This window comes from Trachemys scripta, chromosome 1 (genome assembly GCF_013100865.1).
Source record: "Trachemys scripta elegans isolate TJP31775 chromosome 1, CAS_Tse_1.0, whole genome shotgun sequence".
Taxonomy (NCBI): Eukaryota; Metazoa; Chordata; order Testudines; family Emydidae; genus Trachemys; species Trachemys scripta.
The window spans coordinates 155227086-155249831 of NC_048298.1; the positions used below are offsets into that span (position 1 = coordinate 155227086).

General features: G+C 39.1%; 1 protein-coding gene across 6 annotated transcripts in view; it reads left to right on the top strand.

The window, feature by feature from the left end:
* Positions 1 to 16907, top strand: part of ALCAM (activated leukocyte cell adhesion molecule) — a 161280-nt gene extending 144373 nt beyond the window's left edge. The window contains exons 10-17 of one of the 6 annotated variants that reach the window (XM_034790437.1): positions 1739 to 1874; positions 2067 to 2197; positions 2863 to 2995; positions 4089 to 4121; positions 4797 to 4914; positions 6793 to 6924; positions 12251 to 12361; positions 15434 to 16907. In XM_034790437.1, the coding sequence (XP_034646328.1) occupies positions 1739 to 1874; positions 2067 to 2197; positions 2863 to 2995; positions 4089 to 4121; positions 4797 to 4914; positions 6793 to 6924; positions 12251 to 12338 (771 nt within the window). In that variant the 3' untranslated portion in view covers positions 12339 to 12361; positions 15434 to 16907. Of the gene's footprint in view, positions 1 to 1738; positions 1875 to 2066; positions 2198 to 2862; positions 2996 to 4088; positions 4122 to 4796; positions 4915 to 6792; positions 6925 to 12250; positions 12362 to 13929; positions 15369 to 15433 lie in introns of those variants that run through there. The other 5 variants (XM_034790444.1, XM_034790452.1, XM_034790462.1 and 2 more) reach the window with 5 other exon arrangements.
* The last annotated feature ends 5839 nt before the right edge of the window (positions 16908 to 22746 follow it).

Below are 22746 nucleotides of genomic sequence, written 5' to 3' on the forward strand. Positions count from 1 at the left end.
TCATTTTATTTGGTTACTTGTTAAGATTTCTCCCTCTGTGTTTTGGGAAGAATCTTTTTAAAATTGATCTTTTATAAGCAATGACCAACTAAAATATTAAGCTGGACATTTAATACGATACATTTTTGGACCAATTTGCATAAATTTTCAAAGGTGACTAGTGATTTTGGATGCCTCCGTTTTTGGGTGTACTACTTGACACTTTAAAAGCACCTTATTTTTCTGAAAAACTGTAGCAGGCGCCTGAAAATCAGTCCCTTTTAAGGTGCCCCACTTTGGCACTGAAAATATTGAGGTCTCCACACACTCTAAACACGTCTGAAGATTTAGGCTTTTCTGTTTTTGTCATGTTTCCCATAAACATACTAAAAGGACTGCCTATGTTGAGTGGTGGAATGGGTGACTGGATGTCTCAGGGCATTGGTAAGTGAGAAAGTTTGTCAGATAGTGTTCACATCTGACCCTGATTGATAGACCACCACCTAATGACTGGTCAGTGGCTTGTGTTGAAAGAAAGTGTCCGTTTCTCACCACTGTTACCAAAACTGGCAGCCTTGTTGGCAATCTCACTAGGGTGGCCAAGGGCAGACTAGACTATAGACACCAAACTATCCTGATCCTCTCCTTCAAAGCTGGGGCCTATTGTGGTGGGCACAGGGTGGTGGCATAGGTAAACTTGCAAGCATACTTGCCACATGGTCCCTGTTTTGTATATAAGTAGATCACTAAAGCCTGCAGAGCTGTCCATGCAGCACTTTTTAAAAATTGGAAACTTTTTTTCATGCTTGGCACAGCTGTTGCTAATTACATTGTCAAATGCTGGGTTTTAGTTATTGGCTGGACAATTAAACATTAGGAAGAAAAAAATTAAATACACAAATACAAAATAAGGAATAACTATTTGGCTAGGTGGTAATACTGCAGAAAAGGATCTGAGGGTTGCAGTAGAGCACAAATTGAATATGAGGCAATAATATGAAGCAATTGTGAAAAAGGCAAGCAACATTCTGGGATGTATTAACAGGAGTGTTGTATTTAAGCTAAGGGAGGTAATTGTCCCTCTCTGTTCAGCTCTATGGTGAGGCTTTGGATGGAGTACTGTATCTAGTTTTGGGCACCATGCTTCAGGAAAGATGTGGACAAATTTGGAGAGAGTCCAGAGGAGAGCTACAAAAATAATAAAAGGTTTAGAAAGCCTGAATCTTGAGGAAAAAATTATTTTGGGGGAGTAGGGGGAAGGGAGAATCTGATAGCCCTTCACATGCTTGAAGACTTATTGTAAAGAAGACAGTGAGCGATTGTTCTCATGTCCCACTGAAGATAGGATAAGAAGGAACCTGCTTAATCTGCAGCCAGGGGGATTTAGGTTCGATAATGGGAAAAAAAATTTAACTATAAAAGGATAGTTGAGTACTGGAATAGGTTCCCAAGGGAGGAGGTTGTGGAATCCCTGATCTTTGAGATTTAAGAAAAGGTTAGACAGACCTGGATGGTCTAGGTTTACTTGCCTTAGTGCAGAGGATAGACTAGATGATCTCTTGAGGACACTTCTAGCCTTATGTTTCTATGATTAAGGCTCTGATCCCACAAAGCACGTGAGGAGTTCCATTGAAATCAATTGCACTGCTTATTTGTAATGATGTTTATGAGATGACTCACGTGCTTAACTTTAAGCATATGCTTATTTGGATTGGGGCCTAAATTGGAAATAATGTGGACTAACTTCTTGTTTTATCAGGACAATACCAGAATGCAGACAAGTCCGTCATTTTCAAGTCTACAGTACAAGGATGCTGGAAACTACATCTGCGAAACTACTCTACAGGAGGTTGAAGGGTTAAAGAAAAGGAAAACACTTACACTTATTGTGCAAGGTAATGGAGCAGTTAGTTACGCTTTATTAATACTGCAACAGAGTCCTGTGGCACCTTTAAGACTAACAGATGTATTGGAGCATAAGCTTTCGTGGGTGAATGCCCACTTTGTCGGATGCATGTAATGGGGAATACTGTAAATTGTACAATTCACAATTATTTTACCATAATGTTTAAATATAATATTTTTAGGAAAACCTCAAATCAGAATGACAAAGAAAACCGGGTCAAATAAATCTAAAACAATAATCTGCCACGTGGAGGGTTTTCCCAAACCAGCTGTGCAATGGACAACTACTGGTAGTGGGAGCATCATAAATCAAGCAAGTATTTTTCTCATTAATTTATGCACAACTAGTAGTATTTGAGGTCTGGAAAACCTGATGGACTTTGAGAGATTAAAGAAAAAAATCAAATACGCATGCACAGAGATTGGCAGTGATAGTCCTCTGCATAGCATAGATTGGACAGCACCTACCAGCAGTGTGCATTAATTTCTTATGGTCAAATACCACCTTCAGTTATACTGAAGTCAAGGAGGTTGCAGTTTCAGGGCGTGGATCATGTCTTGGACCTATATAAATAACTGATGATTAATTTTGGGCGCTCTTAGCAGAAGATGATGATAAAGATGACACTGGGATGTTTAAGGCAAAATTAAAATAAATGTGTAGCTTGGTCAAATAGTCTCTCTCTTGTCAAGCACCATCTGAAGAGTGCAAACACTAAAGAGAGAAAGCGATTGTCAAGTGGTGGAAATATAAATGAGAAGTGCTTTTCATGTTTAAATGAGTAAAATATTAAAATCAATTATTTGACTTATACGTTTATTTAGTTTATTATTTTAAATGGTTCCCTTTTTTCCAAACTATAACAGATTTATTTTTAAAAGGTATTTACTTCTAGAACTTTCCTTATGAACAATTCTAGTACAAGACATTACTGTATACATTTTTTGTTCTACTGATTTCTTTCCTTTCCTTTCCAGACAGAGGAGACTAACTACATTCATGGAAGTTTTTCCAGTAAAATTGTAATTTCTCCTGAAGAGAATGTTACATTAACTTGTATTGCTGAAAACCAACTAGAAAGAACTGTCACCTCGATGAATGTCTCTGCCAGTGAGTATCTTCAGTTAGAAGCATTTGAAAAATGAGCGAGAGAAGCTGTTTCCTTAAAGTTTCAAATACTTTTGCCAGCTTTCCTCTCTAAATAATGTGAGATGCAGATTGGTGCTGCAGTAGTATTAGAGGAGTTTTTTTTTCCCTTAAGTTCTGCATGTCTCCTGCACTAACAACTGACTTAATCCTCCAACCCAGCCTAGGTTGGTAGTGAAAGAAATGAGTTACTAGCGGATGGCTGCTCAGTGTAGGGTGACCAGACAGCAAATGTGAAAAATCGGGACGGGGTGAGGGGGTAATAGGAGCCTGTATAAGAAAAAGACCCAAAAATCAGGACTGTCCCTATAAAATCGGGACATCTGGTCACCCTAACTCAGTGGCCTACGGTATGTGAAATGAGTTGTATGGTTTCAGTACTGTTCGGAGTGGACCAGTGTCCATATCACAAAAATCACAGCAGCACTAACTAGCTCCCTTCTTTTAGCAGAAAATCCCCCTCAGTCTCCTATATTTGAACCCTGCAGGTTAGGGGCATGGCACATTGGCGAGGGGAAATAAGCCATGGCTCATGATGCATCTGGTTTGGGAATAATACTTCAGACTACCTATATGCTATCCTTCTCATTCATACACACGTTATAAAATAACTGTTTTATCACTGAGAGATCTTCTTTTCTGAGCCCCCAGTTTTGTGGCTTGTTTATTAACTTTTGATGTGATTTCAGAACAGAATCTATCCATAGGTGCTAGGGTTTAATGGACTACAGTAATGATAAAGTGGTAAAAAGTTATCCTATCATGAATGCTAACATATAAATGCTTAGTCAGAAGTATTCATAAGATTAAACTTGTCATTTTTTGGAATAAAACACTTTCAAATGATGCATTATGGATATAAAGCAAGGATTGCTGCCTAAAATATAAGATAAATTATTTTGTTGTGTGGCTGATGCAGCATTAAGTATGAGCATTTCGGTCTTCCAGTAAAATAGATCATTATATTGTTAAATATTGCAGCATAGTGTCAGGGTGAAGGTGACTTTCAGGTATCAACAAGTTTTTGTTTTTAATTTTAATGTTGTTTTTATTTCAGTAAGTATCCCAGAATATGATGAGCCGAATGGATGTAAGTGCTACAGAACCCTCTTCCTTGATGCTATCCGCTCTAGCTTTATGAAGTGTCATTAGATGAGTAATTTCCACAGTCCTCTCTGCCTTCGGAGTTCAATTGAAATTGCCAAGTCTCTGGGGCAGTAAGAATTAAGCATAAAGTTTTTAACAGGGTCTAATAGCAATACAAATGTTCATGTTATCACAATGCTCTAATACCGGGGTCGGCAACCTTTCCGAAGTGGTGTGCCAAGTTTTCATTTATTCATGGTAATTTAAGGTGCCACTAATACATTTTTCATTTACAGGGGCCAGCAGATGGAACCCCAGACTGGCAGCGGGCTGAGCAGCTCAGCCCCCGCTGCCAGTCTGGAGTTCTGTCCGCCAGTCCCTGCCAGCCGGGGTCCTGGCTGCTGGCCCCACTCAGCCGGCTGCTGGCCAGCGGTTCCGTCCATCCAGGCTGACAGCAGGCTGAGTGGGGCCGGTGGCTGGGACCCAGGGCTGGCAGCAGTGTGCCACAGTAAATCAGCTTGCATGCTGTCTTTGGCACACGTGCCATAGGTTGCCGACCCCTGCTCTAATAGTTTTGACTCTTTGACCATCTTTCTTCCTGGGGGATTACTTGTATAGAAAATGTTTAATGCTGTGTATTGTTGTTAAACACCTCATGAACTTTTCTTCTTTGTTTTAGATGACAACAGCGAAAAGGTTAATGACCAGGCAAAGCTAATAGTAGGAATTGTGGTTGGTCTTCTGCTAGCAGCTCTGGTTGCTGGTGGTATCTACTGGGTATACGTGAAGAAATCAAAGTAAGACTTAACATAGAAACTTGCTCTTAACTTTTTAAAATTAAAATAATGTGTACATACCTGTTTAGCTCCCTACAACATTCTGAAAATCTAGGGGCAAAAGTTATCCTCATCTATAAATCTTATCTTGCATCTGAAATTAAAATGGACATCTTAATATGGAGGCAGTGTATCATCTAGGGGTTAGAGCACAGGCCCCCTGATTCAGCTGTGTGGCCTTGGTCAGGTCATTTAGCGCCAGATTGTGTTTCCATTTAAGCTAGTGACACTTTTCCTATTTAACTTAAATGGGATGTGGTATTTCAATTTCTGAGTCAAATGATGGGCTGTCACATCTGTGCAACTTCATGGATGGTCATCTTAGTGTAGGAGAAGTTGGCCAGCTCATACTCCTGTACAGTTGGCATCTATTTAGAGAGAGTATGTGAAGCTCTATTAAATTGTTCATCTAGTGGTTTGAGATCCTTTGATTAACAGGGCTAATGAGGGAAGTTGTATTGCTTGAAAACTAGACATTGCCAGGGCTGACTAAACATCTAGATCCAGAAGGTAGAGTGTAAGTTGTGCATATTCGCTCTGCTCATTTTCAGTTAGTTTCATTAGTATGGAAAATCAGTTTAAGACTATATGGAATACAATGGACAGTCTCTAAAAGAAGTCTTTAAAATATCTTAACCATGAGGGTGAAGGGGATCAGGTCCCCTAACCATATCTGACTTGCATCTGGCTCTGTTCAGTGTAGTAGTATGCTCTTTTCCCCAGACACAGACTGGGGCCCTGTCAGCTGTGAAAGTGCAGACTTATCCACCCCCCATGCCTTCTGAGAGATTCAGTGGAGCGATCTGGCCTACACAGCACCAAGATCATTTATAAAGTGTTCTGAGAGGCAGTTGTGTACATATTTGTATAGACAGACATGTAGTATTAAAGTTTACTTGTATTTCCCTATAACTTTACACATTGATTTGCAGTAGCTATATAATATACATATTCTGAGTTTTGATATGAAGAATTGTTTCTCATTCAGTTGCCATACTTACAAGGGCTTCCCTCATCTCTTTCTGGCATTATAAAGCGTTCCCATGCAGTCTTTAGATTTTTACTTCAATACAATGCCACAAACATAGCTGTGCAGGGAATTTCCTGAATAGGGAAGCTTTATAAACATATGACTGAGCACAGAAATATTAAGCATGTGCTATTCATAAAGCTGCAGGAAATAAAATAAAAAAAAATTCACCACCACCTTCAGTTATTACTATAACAAAATGTCCAGAATTTTTCTTCTCTCTCAATGGGAAGTCCAGAGCATGAGGCAATGACTCATTTGTGGGGGGGAAATGGGATGATTCTTAGAATGTGGTGTGTCCTTTGCTGTGGTGTGTTTCTATGCTTTATGGTGTTAAACTTTGTTTTCCAAACTTGACCATTTCAGAAATTAGAATATTAAGCATGAAACAAAAGTCATAGGAGAAATGGAAATATCATATTTATACTTAAAGTAGAAAATTAAATTAGCGGTGACTAGATATGCTCATTGAGGACCAAATATTTTTTTAAAATAGTTATGTTTAAATCATAATCAGTCTGTCTGACAGTCACTAGTTTAAGTGAATCTAATTGCTGGAAATATTGCTGACAAGCATTCGCTTTTAGTATATATTCATATTAACCTGTTCTCCTCTCCCTTGGGAATCAATTTCCCTGTTTTCTGCATGCAGTACTTCCAAAGAGCAGGCAAAGCATCAGTATGTATGAAACAGAGGATTTCAGCACAAATCACAGCCCAGAAATCTCAAATGCTGTCCTCTCAAAAACACCATTGCAATACTTATTGACACTGTGCGTGTCCAATCACAACCCTCCGTTTCCACGCAGGCCACTCCCTCGAACAGTTAGTCACTTTTTGAACCCACCCTCGAACAGTTATTCACCTAATCTCTGCCCCCAAAGTGACGTCAATGGAAAGTCTGAGAAGGCAGCAGCACAGAACTTTCAAACCCTCGTGAGGCAAGAAAAATGTTACTTTTTTTCATTAATGTATGTTGTGGTTTGTAGAATTTTCTATTGTCTTGTGATACAGGATAGTAAGAATTGTACTCACGGCCGTGGAGTGTATTCAAAGTAACTAGCTTCTGTAGCTATTCATCACCTCAGCTTCATTTAATGCAAAAGCTGATTATTGACATATCCTCTGCACCAGTTCAATGCAAATTAATTAGCAATCTGCGTAAATTGCCAGTGCAACCCTCAGCTAGGCAAAGTCTAAATAGTCCCTAGAGAGTTAAAAATATATATCATTTAGAAAAGAAATCCAAGTAGTGCCTCTGTTTCCCTTCACTCAGAAACAGAAATCCAGGTGGAGAACTTGCATTTCTAAAGAAATTAATTAAATCTTTTGTCCTACTTTCATTATCTGGGATTGGGAATGCACAAATTCCAGGTAATGTTACACTAGAACGAGTTTCCACTGATTTATTGCAGATTTAAAATGAAGGAAAAAACCTGAAATTTGGCTGAAAAATAAACTGCAGCAATTTTTACAATGATCACACAAAATTGTTGGAACCAGTCAGCATCCTCAATCATTCTGAGCTAATTGCTAACCCTTCCTAGACTGAGGTTTGTCATTGGATGATTAACAAAAATTGTACTTTTCTATTTTGCTATTTTGTAGAGGGTTAGAATATTTAAAACCAAAAGTTGCACAATGTGTTATAGAACACTCATAAGTGTATGTGTCTCATATACTTCCAACCACAAAGTTCACGTTATTGTAAACATGGGAGACAAACTGGGAGTGAGCTGTTTGTGCTCTATATTTAATTAGTATAATCTAAATCAGAGAACAGCATTGGAAATAGTGAAAAAATTAACTGATACTTCTTATTCCACATTGATATTTAAATTTAAAAAATGCTTGAAAGCAATCTTCCCCCTGCAAAAAACAAGTGAACCTGTAAACCCTTTAACACCATTTTACCTACCTTTTAGAGAGCCTTTGAGTAGTGATCCCCTATGGTAATCATTTTCTTGAAGGCAGGATTTTGAGGACTTCTGAAGGAAAGCGTGACATGTCAAATGAGGAATTAAACTTTATTGAGAGGATATAGGGATCCGTACAGGAGGCAGACAAACCAGCTATAAAATTTTAAGTAAAACAGTATTTTTATAACCAATTTCTGACACTCTTATCTGACTTGGTTACAAGTTTGGTTCAGACAAGTAGTCACCTGTTTTTTCACAATATATTAACGTGTCATCTCTCTTTGTACATCCATGCGGCCCAACTGTGATTGTTGGGAATTAATTCTGGGAAAGTGTGCATTTCTATATCCCCTACTGCTCCAGCAGGGGGAGACGGCAGCACTTAGGGTAATGGAGACTCAGAAGCTCCACTGTAGAGGACTAGCAGGTCTTCTACATACATACTATAAGGGGTTCTGTCTATACTGCAAAAAATAAGAGTTACAACATGGTTACCAAAAAAAACAATTTTATACTCTCCAAGGAAGCTGGCAAAGGCAATGCAGTTAGCTACCATGGTGACTAAACAGTATTGACTAGATTGTAAATTATTTTTCCCCAGTGTAGTTGACATGAAACAAAAAACCTGTGATAGTGAGTCTTAGATCCTGGGTCAACTGATCTACCTTGTGCTACAGGACTGAAAATAGCAGTGTAGCTGTTCCAGTTGGGCTCTGATACTCTTCTCCCTTCCCAGGTTTCAGAGCCCAGGCTGACATGGAACAGCTACGCTCTGATTTTCAGGGCCAAAGCATGAACTTAAGTCAGTTGACCTGGACTCAGGCAAGCTGGTGGTTTTTTTTTTGTTTTTTTTTGGCGCAATGTAGCTGAATCATGAACTGGTTATAAACTCAGGCTGTGTCTAGGAAACTTCTGCATGCTCACCCTGCTAGCCTAGAGCTGCAGGTTCAGCACTCCTCATACTGCTGAGAACCTCCATGCACCAAGGCTCCTCTGTTTTAACAAGGTCATGTAAACAGTGTTAAATATGCTGGCAGTTACACAAGCATTGCCTGCTGTAGAACTGCACTGGTGTCAGTGGAAATTTTTCACCAAAATCCCTATTGTTGAGCAAATCTTGTAGTGAGATCACTGAGACTTCAACTATGACAATGTTGGCAGAGGCTAAGTCTTGACAAGGTGGGTGAGGTAATATATTTTATTGGACCAACTTCTGTTGGTGAAAGAAAAGCTTTTGAGTTCCACAGAACTCTTGTGGACCACCATATTCTGGAACCAACATGGCTACACCAACATAGTTAAGACTTCAAATTTAAATGTTCTAAATCCATGTGTAAGCTTCTAAGTAAGTGGCCTGGTTTTCAGAGGGGCTGAGCACGTGCAGTTCTCATTGCATTGATGTGGGCCATATCTTAACTTCTGTGAAGGTGATGCATCCTCAGCCCCTCTGAAAATCTGGCCACTCATACAGGTGGCGTAGTCACCCAAAATAGAAGGCCTGAGGAAGAGGTATGTGATATTCAATCCTTACATATAACACAAGTTTTATTTTTTAAATAAAATATTCCAACACCAATTGGACCATTACAGCAACTTCTATGATCTGTACAATAGAACAACTTTAACCTAAGCAGATGATAATGGCAGATACAAAGCCCTCCAACTTTAAGAAGCAGCTCACAGGAGATACCCAGAATTTACAGAGCCCAAAACAGATTGTATGTGGAGACAGTCTTTGTGGGTTTTATAGTAATTCTGCATCTCTCTCCATTGCTGTGGTTCATTCTCTCAAGTCTAACATGTCACATTTGAAATACAGCTCTCGAATTGTTCAAATTTTAATAGCCAATGAAAAAATAAGCCTCTCTGGCACAGTCACGTTCCCTGGCAGAAACAGTAGTTTTCCTGTCAACTTGTCCTTTTCTGCATTTGTTGGTACCCCTTTTGAGAAAGCCTGGTCTCATCACTGAAAAGGCCCTCAGGGGGCCATAGTCTGTAATGATCTGCTCAGCACATTCTTCTCCCACAAGACTCCAAATTCTTTTGTCTCTCTATTTTTGTAAACCAGTGTTAGGAAAGAGACATGCTCCTGAGTTGTTATTCAGATGACAAGCAAAATCCGTGTGATCCATCCAAAGAGAACAACTTTGGCTTTCTTCTCTTACTGTGGATTAGAGAGAGATTTGCAAAAAAAATTTAGGATCATATGAGAAATTCAACCACTGTCAATATTAATTCTTCTTCTTGTTTGGTTTCTTTCACTGTCTCTCATTGTCCTCTGTGTGGATCAGTCCTCTCTGGCTTTGAGATATTCAAAGAGAGAATGAAAATAACTGCCCAGCAGAGACTTACAAAGGGTGTAACAAGTTACTTTGTGATATAATCCCAACGTTTAAATGACTGACAGTTGTCTATGGGTATGTCTATGCTGCACCGTTAACCCAGGATCTTAAATTTTAGCTTTAATTTCTACCTATCAGTATAATCCACAAAGAAAACCCTCTGATCTGGTTTTGGAGGACAGATGAAATCACTCATATGATAGTTCTTCAGTATTTTTCTAATGCTCTCCCTCTCCCCTCCCACCCCCCAAAGGATAAACAACAACTTCCATATTTGATAAGGAAAGAACCCTAAAGCATTTGAGAACAAAGAACCATAGGATAAGCCCCGAGATACGCACAGGCTTATGCCGAAACAGTGAGGACCCAGTAACACAGATAGGGCTTTACTATGGGAGTGCTCAGATCCATGTGCTAATCAATGTGGTTATCTGTTCAGTTTTGGCATAACCAGTGATCGTGAAGCAGAGACTTGGATCTTTGTGCTAACAGAATTAGTTCATGCACAGAGAGACCACACTAGCAATACCATTAGACAACATAGTTGAAAGAAAGTGGTAAAAAGGCTAAAGTAACTTCAAGCATTAAAATATACTAGCCAATGTAATCTTCTACCTTAAAACAGATAGACAGCTATTGCAATTTCAAACATCCAATCAAATATTTAGACTTCAGGTCCATCATCCTTTGTCCCTCTTGCTTGATCTGATGCATCAGGTCTGATGCCCACTTCCCATGCTGGGGAATTGGCACTTCCAGCATTTCAGCCATAGCTGAGATTTGGGAGACGGTTGTAAGCCCCTGGGAAATGTTTTTCCCTGACTCATTTGGATCAGGACTTGACTAAACCATAGCCCTTTATACTTTTCAAGGTCACTTAAACTAAGGCCGTTTGCAGTGTTCACCTACGCTGCTAGATAAAGTTAATGTCTTTGCACAGCCACACCCCATTAACAAAAATAAAGCCATTGATTTTAGAGGGGTATATGCTGACTAGCACCAATGTGACATGCCATATTGTCCTGGTAACTTGTGCCATCGTTGTAGTTTGCAAGTCAATGTCACTTCAGTTCTTTACCCTGAAGCTGTGGTGAGCATATGCATAAATCTGTCACAACAGATACTATGCTACTTCTATAGAGGAAACAAATTATCACAGAGAAAATGTGTATATGATAAGCTGCTTTGACACAAGGGATTTAGTGTCTCACTCAAATACATCTGGCCATTTACATTTTAAAAGTTGTGGCTTTTAAAATGTTATCACACCATTGCAGCAATCTTTCACCTTGGCTGATGGTGAGGTTTCTCACATTAAATTCAGGGCTTGTGGGGTTATTCTGCTAAACTAAACTAAGCACTTAACTCACTAATTCATCTTCACAGCTTACATTAAAGCAGACCTGCTATTTTAAATGAGGCATACCTCTTTCTCCCCCCGACCACATTTACAGTCTCTTGTCTATCCAAAAATTGTCAGTCAGAACTAGCAGAGATCCAGAAAAAATGCTTTGTGCACTGAAACAAATAAAATCTAGGTGGTACCCAAAATGGTTTTCAATCTCAGAAGTTATCATTGACTTCTGCTTAGCTCCAAAAGCTAATTTTATGTGAACACACAAAAAGATTGTTGTGTTGATAAAGATGTCTTAGCCACACTGCTGCATTTAATATGCCTGTGGACAAAACCCTTAAACAAGCAGAAAACCTAGGGAATTAATTTGTCAAAAAAATACACGTGTGCACAACCAGCTTAGCCTCAGTAAACAGAATGATCCTGGGCTCTCTTGCAATGTATAAGTTCCATTGTTACTAATATATGTATATGTAGTCCTACTGCAATGCTTATTGGTATATTCATAGTCATGCAAATGTTTCTCGTCTCATTGTGCTGGTAATTGAATTCTTATGATTTTTTTTCTTTGCAGAGAGAGAGACACACTGTATATTAATATGAACAAAATGCTATAGACATGCAAATGAGACGCTGATTTTTTTTCTTGTAGGACACCATCAAAACATGTAAACAAAGACCTTGGAAATATAGAGGAAAATAAAAAGCTAGAAGAAAACAATCACAAACCTGAAGCTTAAAAGACAAATGTCAGTCATTCCAGGTAAATGATGTGAACTTTGGAAAATAGAATCAGAACTGTTTACCTGTGTATCATATATCCTGTACAGCAGAAGGAGGTTCTCTTTCAGTTCAAGGGCTGGAGAGCCTCTGCTTCTGGAATGAGATGATCAAATCTTTAGTCAATCTAGGACCTCAGAGTTGAGAGATGATCTAGTGAGCACTATGAAATTATGAAGCTTTGTTCTCCCCTTTCAGAATATAAGTACTCTTGCTAAAGGCAATAGGAATTATTTGTATTCTTGTGATAGAGGGAGAGGGGGAGCAAGACCCACAGCAGCTATGCATTTTTAATAGAGCATGTGCACACACATTAAAAGAAATGCAAAAGGATTCTGATATTCAGAAACAAACTATCGCATGCATTTGAGCTCATGCACTTAGGGAAGTTTTAATTATAAATAATTATATGATGTATACTCAAAGGAGAACGTTTAGTTCTATTCACTATAGGTAAAAATTAGTTTTTGGTGGGCTCAAAACAATACGCTCAAGAGGTAAGAAGTTCTTACCGTAAAATCACATACTATTACTAGCCTCATGTGGGATGTAGTCATTGTGCCATGACAGTGCAAGAGAAGTGGAGATTTCCCCTCTTCTGTATAAAACAGACGCTGCAGGACAACCCACGGAATCCAAACTGCAATGAATACAGTGGTACTACAACAAACCAACAGCATCATCCTGTAGTCAGATGCAGCCCCCACTGCTGCCTCTGTCCTCCTCTTTTAATGTCACAGGCTGGGGCTTACACCATCTTTCTGAACAGTGATGTCATTTAGCACACACCTTGTGGAAGGCCAGGGTAAAGAGGGTAGAAATCAGTGTCCAATGTTCTTTAAATTAGGGAAGTAAGCAGTCAAAAGATAAGCTTTCTTATTAAATTATCAAATTTACTCAGTTTCTAAATTAGTTTTTTTTAATTTGTCTCCACTTTTGAGCGTTCAATTTGAGAAACCTTAAAAACGCCCAGGTTCAGAAAGTGCTGTGCACCCATCCTTTGTCATCCCTCTTTAAAGTGTCAAACTGCAAAGCCAAAAATGGAGAGGAACAAAATCATTGGTCACTCTTGAAAATTTGGTGTAGAGATTGTAAAATTATTACACCAGGTTTCTTGTTTCAATAAGATGGGGATAGGAGGGTACTTTAGGGGGAAAATATAAGATCTTGAAAATGCTGGATCTGAATGTTTCAGTTATTCATACAGTCTTGCCTCTAACCTGAGCATAAACCACAAGACAACTTTTCTTGCCACAGCTACCCAAACGAATCAAAGATCTGTGAGACACCCAGGGTGATCAGACAGTCCATATAAACAAACGTCTACTACTATTATTGTCAGGAATGTCCCTATTTATTGTGCAATAGTGTTCTAGTCATTGATATATTAAAGTTCGTTGCAAAAGTCCTCTGTAGAGTTTGCTGTGCCAGAGTTCATCATTCAGGTAGGGAGAGTGTGGGGTGGGAGGTTGCTTTCAACTTTTTTGGGGGTGGGGGTTATGGGACTCTTGCTCTGCTCTTTTAATGGCTCGTACCCTTGAAATTCTGCAGTCTAGAGTACACTGGTAGGAGGAAAGGAATGTCCAACAGCAGGAGATTGAGCGATGGGAGAAAGCTACAAGCAGTTACCCTCTCCTTCCCACTTCCAGCTAGCTACTGGTCTCTCCTGCCTTCACCTGCAAATGACAAGCACCTTCGCTTCCAAACCCTACTGGAACTTCCTTGAAAAATCTGCTCTAACTGCCTCCCCCCGCCCACGAGTCCCTAGCTGCAAAATTACTCCTATCTACCTTTGCCCTGCTAACAGTATTAAGAAAGATGCTCTCTCATATTGCAGATATCTGGACCCAAAGTAAAATGGGAAGGAAGAGAGCCCCTCTATAGATTCCTCACAATGCCACAGGGTGGCATTCCACCCTCCACTAAGTGATTGTTTAGGGATTATTTTGCTGGCTGCAAACGCCAGCCCAAAAGATACTATGGTACTTTATGTTAATCTGCTATAGCTGTGAAGACTTAAGAAGAACACATTAGGATTCTGAGCATAAGGGATTTAAGGCCTTCAGAGGTGGTGGAGTGGTCCTGTTTCCCTCAGCCTTAGAGAATGTCTGACACTGCAATCAGGAGGTATGGTGGCAGCTCCTGTAGGCATGTCTGAGCTAGACCAAAGCAAGCTCAGAGTGGAGCCACAGCAGTATGGGTGACTCCCTCAGTACAACCCCAGGATCTTGAGCTAGCTTCCATCTAGCTAGATCAGCAGCTGCAGTCATACCTTCCAATTGCAGTGTAGACATACCCTTAGTGTTAGAAGTTCATCAGGCCTAGACTATGTGGAAGGAGAGGACTCTGGTGAGATGAATTTTGCCCAATTGAGTTCATTTTGTCCAAGAAGGAAGTTTCTCCATTTTCCTTGTAAAAATTGTAGAAATATCAAAAAATTAGTCCCTAAATTACAAATTTCTGGGAAAATGCTCCCGGTGTCCCTAGCTAGGAATTTATGACAGGGGATGGATCACTCAATGATTGCCTGCTCTGTTCATTCCCTCTGAAGCACCTGGCATCCACCACTGTTGGAAGATAGGAGAGTGGGCTAGATGGACCATTAGTTTGACCCAGTATGGCCGTTCTGATGTAAAATGGTGAAATTTGAATCCCTAAAATTCGCACTGTAATTTCATATGGGAAAGACATGGTTCACTTCCTGCTCTAATGTTTTGTGTAATGGTGCTGGACACTGTAGTAGCTGCCACATCTACAGCGTTGACTGTACATTAGTGATGAATTAAATTAGCCCTGGGTAGTGTATGTATTGTTTTGGGTTCCTTCAAATCTGATGTGTTATATAAACATGAGCGCCTTATTAAATTCATGATTTGGAGAATGCATTTATTGATTCATCAGCAATGGATATCTTTTTGTGATGTAATTTATAACAAGTTTGTAATATTTTCTGGTGACATTTATTTTGCAGTTAAATAAAGGCTATTAAAACTCTTGTCTAATATGATAATTTTGCCAGTTACCTAGTTTAACTGACTATTTTTCACATTTTCAGAGAATACGTATAGAAGCATGAACGTGGATTGTATTCAAAACCTATACAAAGAAGTGACAGTTATTCATGGTTCAAGTATTGAACAGATCATTCTACCAAGTTTTCAAAGGATTTTAGATGCAATTATCTCAAGTTTAAAAAAAAAAAAACTAATTTGGCATCAGCCAAGATAGTAGGTCACCATGTTGTGTTCTGTTTGTTTTTGTAAATGTCTGCACTGAAGAGTTCTTTTTGTTTGCCTTTATGTAAATTTTTTACGTAGCTATTTTTATACACTGTAAGGCTTTGTTCTGGGAGTTGCTGTTAATCTGATGTATGGTGTAATGTTTTTATTTCAATTTGTTTTTAGGACACCCTTTGAGCAGGTACATTTCTAATTCTGATTGCTATCTGCTTTCGTAGAGCAGAGATCTAAAATGTAAGGTTGTGTTATGGGGGTAGAGCAAGCTCCTTTTTCTAGTCTTGAAATCACCGTGGAGAGAGATGGAGCCACCTATGACAAAAGTGCACTAAAGGGTTCATGAAAGTAAAAACAAACATCTAACTGACTAGAAAAGGGCACAGATTGTTTCCAAAAATAAGCTCGGGAGTCTAGCAAAGAATTTACCACAAAATTCTTGTTAGCCTGTGTACAGATTGCTGCTAATAATCCTTTTTTGAGTGAGTGAATCACACGTGTTCTTGATAGCAGTTTGGAAAAAAGTTGATTATCTACAATGAGACTGAGGACAGAGAGCAACACTGTAATTTTGAATTGGTTTTAAGTCCTTTTAGTTATCCACTGCCTTAAAGTACTGTACCTTTTCTTCGTTTCAAAAAGATAACAGTCAGAATTGGAGATTTTTTTAAAACAGTGGTCATATCAAAGCTGCATTTTTCCACAAAAATAGAATATATATATATTTTTTGTGTGTTTTTGTTAACTACGCTACAGATATTGAATGCACCTTGAGATAATTTTAAGTGTTTTTACCTGGTACATAATTTATCAAACAGTGCATATAATTGTAACAATGAAATGTCTACGTATCTTTAGTTACATTCAAGTTTAACTTTATAAACGTGTTTTATGCTTGAGGAAATTTTTAGAATGATGATGTAAAAGGAAACAGTTTTTGGGTAGATGGCCAATAGAAAACTGTAAACTCAGAAGTTCCATCTCAGTACTCTTAAACAGAAGTGTAGTTTCTGGGAGAACGTAATAGACAATTCTGATCATGGGAGGAAAATAAGTACAGAGAGTAAGCAGAACATCAGATTTCCATTTTTAAATTTATGATCCGGGGGGGGAAGTAAGTTTTTATAGACTGTTAGGCAAAAAAAGTTAGTAAAAATAAATTAAAGAAATGGAAATTAGGAAACGTTTTGCCACTTTTACATTATTTAGAAAAAACACTGTTACTTGTAAATTTGTAAAATGTTAAATGTCTGGGCGGTAGTGACTGATGTCTTAATAAAAGCTTCCTGTAGTGCATTGGCATGGATTAAATACATAAAATGTCCTATAAACTCTATGCTGTATAAAATATTAAGGGGGAAATCCTGTTATATGCCTCTAAACTTTGATTTGTTAATGTTTTATTTGGCAAAGGGAAAAAAAATCTTGGTCAACATTTAAACCAAAGTAAAAGGGGTGGGGAAAAAACCAAAGTTGTTTGTTTTGCATGGCTAAGCCATTGTTATCTCTGTAAATACTGTGATTTTTTCCTTTTTTTTTTTTTTAGAATTTTGTTAAAAAAATTCTAAAATTTTTAAACCTGTTTTCCAAAATAAAACGTGAACACACAAAAAAGGTACTTTATATACATTTTTTTTTTATTTTGGTGTGAGAACACCACTGCCAACTGAAATGCAGTGGGAGAGACTAGAAAAAAGTTGTAATGGCTTTAAGTATGTGATAAATGACAGAAGTTTATTGTAATTCTCTATATTTTGAGAAGAAACCTTCAAAACTAAGTATAGGGAATGGGTTGAAAAATATTTACCATTGTCTTGGGAAAAAAACAAGGAAGATTTAAAAAATAATCACTCATTTTCTACACCCACAATTGTGAAAAAGGAATAAAAACCTCACCTTTTGAAATTCTGCTACATCTCTCATCCAGTTTAACTCTTCAGCTCTAGGAGACAGATTTTTCCCTGTTCAACATTCACTTCAGGCATGTTTCAGGAACCACCAGTGCAAAAAAAAAAAAAAAAAAATGAATGTTTCAATCCATGCCTAAAAGATAATAAAACTGAAGTATGAATTCACCTGCTTGTCTGACATTTCAGTTCAAAGGAACACTTCTGAATGTGAGGAAAGACCCTGATCCTACGAGTTCTTAAGCATGCATGTAACTTTACTCTTGTGAGTAATCTCGGAAATCAGTGGGGTTCCACACAGGTGCTGGGATCTGTCCAAGAATCAAATCTTATCACACTATGCAGAACATGAGTACAAGTATTAAGTACCCATCATTGAGACATATGGGCACCTTACATGTAAACTTATGTATGGTTTACATTTTGCAGGGTGAGGAAATCAGGTTTGGCCTCCAGAAAGAATTGCAATTATGGGCCATGAGGGCCCAGGTCTGTCAGTTACAGATCAACTGCTCCAAATGAATTCATTTGATCTCAGTTGTTGTGATTATTACCTACAGTACAAGTCCCTGCTTACATGCTGAATAGATTAAAGCAGACAAAGTGAGGGAGAAAGGAACTATTATCCACATTTCAACTATGAGGCAGAGAGAGAGATTAAACACTCTGACCAAGGTCATACAGGAAATGGGTGGTCTTGTGATTAAGGCACTGGACTATGTTCTCCAGTTTAACTGATTGTTCAGTAGGACCAGTTCTGCAATCACCACCAATAAAAGATTGAGGCAGAAATTTATGTGGTGGTTAAAAGTCTGCTCTTTTGAATGGGGGGAGATGGGGAGGAGTAATTTCACACACAAAAAAAACGCAGTAGAAAATTATAGTAGATTCTGCCCTTTGACTTTTTTTTTTTAAGGTACTAAGGGTGTAGTATATCTATGGTCTAATGCTTGCTTGTGCCCATCTCTGGGTATTCACTTCACCCTTTGTGTATCTATCTTAACCCACAGTCTTTGGTTAGACTTTCTAATCCAACATGAGTTTCCTAGTCATTTATCTATCAGACAAACACAAAGCCACAATCTATAGCAACCGAGGCTGCTGTGAGATAAGGAATAAATTTTCAGCTGAAACAGCAGGGGTCCAGGTAACCAATACATGCACATGTAGGAAATACAAATAAAAATATACCATAACGAATAGGGAATAGATATCTTATTTCCGGACTTACTATAGTGACAAAATCACAGCCCCAATACTACTCTTTACTTACCCAGTATGTATTGCATCTTCTTGGACAGGAAATTTCTCTTCTACTGAGTTTTAAAACAATTACATAAAATGAATATAGTGTGTGTGTAGTGGCAATTAGTGTTTAAAACTATATTGGGATTGTTAATTTAATATTATGAAATATTAAAATTATTATAATGTATAAATGTCATTCATTCATTGGTCTTAGACCAAAATTCCTCCAGGAAGTGTCACAAATCCACTTAATATCCCCAATTGCTGACTGATCCACTTAAATCTCTGATTTACTTGTAACACTACCCCCTGAAGCCTGTTAGCTAACATTTAAGAGGCTGTATGTATATAATTATTCTAGCTGAGGTTATCAGTTATACGCATGAAATACCTTGTTTCAGCCAGTGTCACGGAATGGTTTTGGAGTTTGGTGCAAACCATCGACATCAGACCTGGGACTTTGCAGTTTCCTGGCTCTGCAAATCAACTGATGTTACAAGAAAGCCAACACATCCTTGCACACAGATGTAAAGGCTGCTGATACATAACTTGTTCCAGCTTGCTAAGGTGCATGACAGGCAGCTAAACTCACCTTTTCAGTCTCAATATGTGCTTTTATTATTCTGTTGCGTAGCCTTGAGGACTCCCACCTTCTTTTAGAAAAGCGAAAGATTAAGACCCAGAGCCGCAGCTGGTGTAAATCAACACAGCACCAGTGTGGAACGGTGCTGACTTACCCTAGCAAGAGGAGACATCCCCTAAATCAGGGGTCGGCAACCTTTCAGAAGTGGTGTGCTGAGTCTTCATTTATTCACTCTAATTTAAGGTTTCACATGCCAGTAATACATTTTAACGTTTTTAGAAGATCTCTTTCTATAAATCTGTAATATATAACTAAACTATTGTTGTATGTAAAGTAAATAAGATTTTTAAAATGTTTAAGAAACTTCATTTAAAATTAAATTAAAATGCAGGCCCACTGGACTGGTGGCCAGGACCTGGGCAGTGTGAGTGCCACTGAAAATCAGCTCGTGTGCTGCCTTCGGCACCCGTGCCATAGGATGCCTACTCCTGGCCTAGATTATAGCCACAAACCTCGCAGTGGGTGGGCTGCATATGGGGAGTAGAGAGAGAGGAAGCTCATTCAGCAAACCAGTGTTAGGGGGCAGGAGACAGATAGGAAAAGGAGATACGGTTCCACTGGTGATTTACTGCCCAGAAAAGGGGAATATAGAAGGGTGCAGAGCACCGCAAAGAAGATGCAGGATGCTTCACAGCCTGAAGGAAAGAACAGTCCAGCACACAACCCACTTAGTGTAACATATCAGGGTACAATTCAGACCTCTGAGTAGCTGTGTCACCCCTGCCTCGTGACCTGGGATGCCCTTTGCATTGCCTTGCTTCTGTAGCCTCCAGCCTGGACTGCTCACAAACAGCCTCCAGCATGGAAGTCACTCCCAGCTATATCTCTGTGTGCTGCAGCCAGCCAGCCACATCTTGGCTCTTGCTAGCATTAAAATGACCACAGGGTAAGATCCCAACACACTCCCAGATTTCCCCCCAGAAACTATATCCTGTACTGCCCAGATCTATTGATTCCGATACTCCTTTAAGGGAATAGTATGCACAAAACTTGCTATCCCAAATAGGGTTACCTGGACAATTCAACTTGAACACACTGGATTAGATAAAACAGTAAAACAAGTTTATTAACTATAAAGAGAGATGCTAAGTGAGTACAGGTAAGGAGGCATAAAAGTCAGAAATGGTTACAAGAAAAATAAAGATAAAATGCTTACTGCTGCCTAACTTAATAAAAACTAAGATTCAAAGCCAAGCACCATGTGCTTTCAGCAGTCTTACTGATCATGCCCTTTAGATCAGGACCCCTCCCCCAAACTCCAATGGCTGTTTCCTTTGTCTCTTCAGGTGCGGTGAATGTGATGGGCATAGAGAGAGAGAGAGAGGGGTCCTTTGAGGTATTTGCTCCATCTTTTTATAGTCCTGTCCCCCTTTGAGAAGCATTTCCATCTGGGAGCAAGGTGGCAAGCAGACTACGTGAAAGGAAACTGTTTCTTTAGTAAGATGTAGATTTTCTTTTTGCTCCATCTCCTTTCCTGCCAAAGAATGGCCACTTACCTGGTAATTGTCCATCAGCCTTGTTTACACCTGGCTGAGGCATCAACTTGCCCTTTATCTCTGAGGAACTGGTCTGACCACTCCCCAGAAAAAAAAAAAAAAAAGTACTTTAGTCATGATTTCAGCTTATGTTTATAACTTCACCTATGATGCTGCTATATGCATTTTAACATAATATTATTGATCAGCATATTATGAATGTTAAAATGATACCTCAGAAGACGTCTTGTACAAACATTACTACAATAACATTTTTGTGTGAACACAGCTATTTTCTCTCACACTTAGCCTGTTTGCAAAGCATAAGATCTGATCCTAACAATATATATGGTCTGTGTACACCCCCTCCCCACACACACACACTGAAATGGATAGTGATTGTATTATGCTACAGGCTGTCTCATCTTGCCAATTACTTTTTCTAATAACCAGCAGCAACCATCCATTTTGGATTAAATAACCTGAAATTCAGATAGTTGTGCTCATCAGTGCTTAGCAAATTATTTTCTAAAGGTTTAAAGAACAGAAGAATCAGAGAAAATCAAATCAGACCATCCCAGTCAGTCCCAGTTCACACTGAATGCAATGCAGGAGTGCCTTGCTGTCTGTAATGGATGTGCTGGTACTCTTCAGAACAAAAGGTAGAAAACTTGGGATTGACAAATCGTTATTGAAGTTTACTCCTGTAGGCAGGAGGCAGGCTGGGCTTTTTCCATTGTCCTAGCTCTCCTGTGCCATCAGATAAGGACTACATAGTCTCTCCCAGCATATCCTGATGCCCATTTTCTATCCCTTGTTTCTATGTAGAGCTTCCCTCCACCCCGCCCCCACAATGAGCTGTTCTAATTACAGTAGAACATTTTGTTCAGAAACATCAATGCATCTTAAAATATTCAAATATAGGCAGATTAAGACTTCTATAAAACCACCAAAAATACACATACAGTGAGGAAAACAGATACTATGTTGCTATAAACATGAAAAGTGGGTCATCCTAATTCACAATCATGTTGTTTTCATCCTCTCCCTCTACTTAGAAGGTTGTTTCTCTCACACATCACTAGCAGCAGCAAATCCTCTGAAAGTTCTGCGTACCTTGGGTTATATCACCAAATGAACGTCAACTCCAAACCTAAACACAAAAAATCATCACTGATCTATACAGCTTCTCAGCTCAAAATCATTCCTTCCTAATCATGCTTTCATGACACAGATGCCCACATGAGCCATTGAATAATCCAGGGGTTCTCAAACTTCATTGCCCCATGACCCCATTCTGACAACAAAAATTACTACATGACCCTAGGAGGGAGGAATGAAGGCTGAGCCCGCCAGACACACACCTCACCTCGGCAGGGAGGGCCAAAGCCAAAGGGCATCAGCCCCGGGCAGGGGGGAGGGGCTATAACCTGAGCCCTGCCACCCAGAGCTGAAGCCCTTGGGCTTCAGTCCCAGGCAGTGGGGCTTGGGCTTCAGCCCCAAATATCCAGCAAGTCTAAGCCAGCCCATGCGACCCCATTAAAACAGGGTCACAACTCACTTTGGGGTCCTGACCCACAGTTTGAGAACCACTGGCTCACATGCATGCATATATCACTGAGTGACTTGTTTTCCAGTATCAGAAGACAAAAACATATTCAGGTGATGTTGTAAGTAGTTCAACACTGTCCATATATAGATTAGAGACTTCATTAATAGCTGCATAATAGCTGTTTCTGAGAGAGGTAAGTCCAGCACAGATCATACAATGAAAATAAAGGGATAACATAACTAGTTTTATTTCCCAAATTTAGATTCTCTTAAAGAATTCTATTAAACCTCATATCCATAACAATATTTCC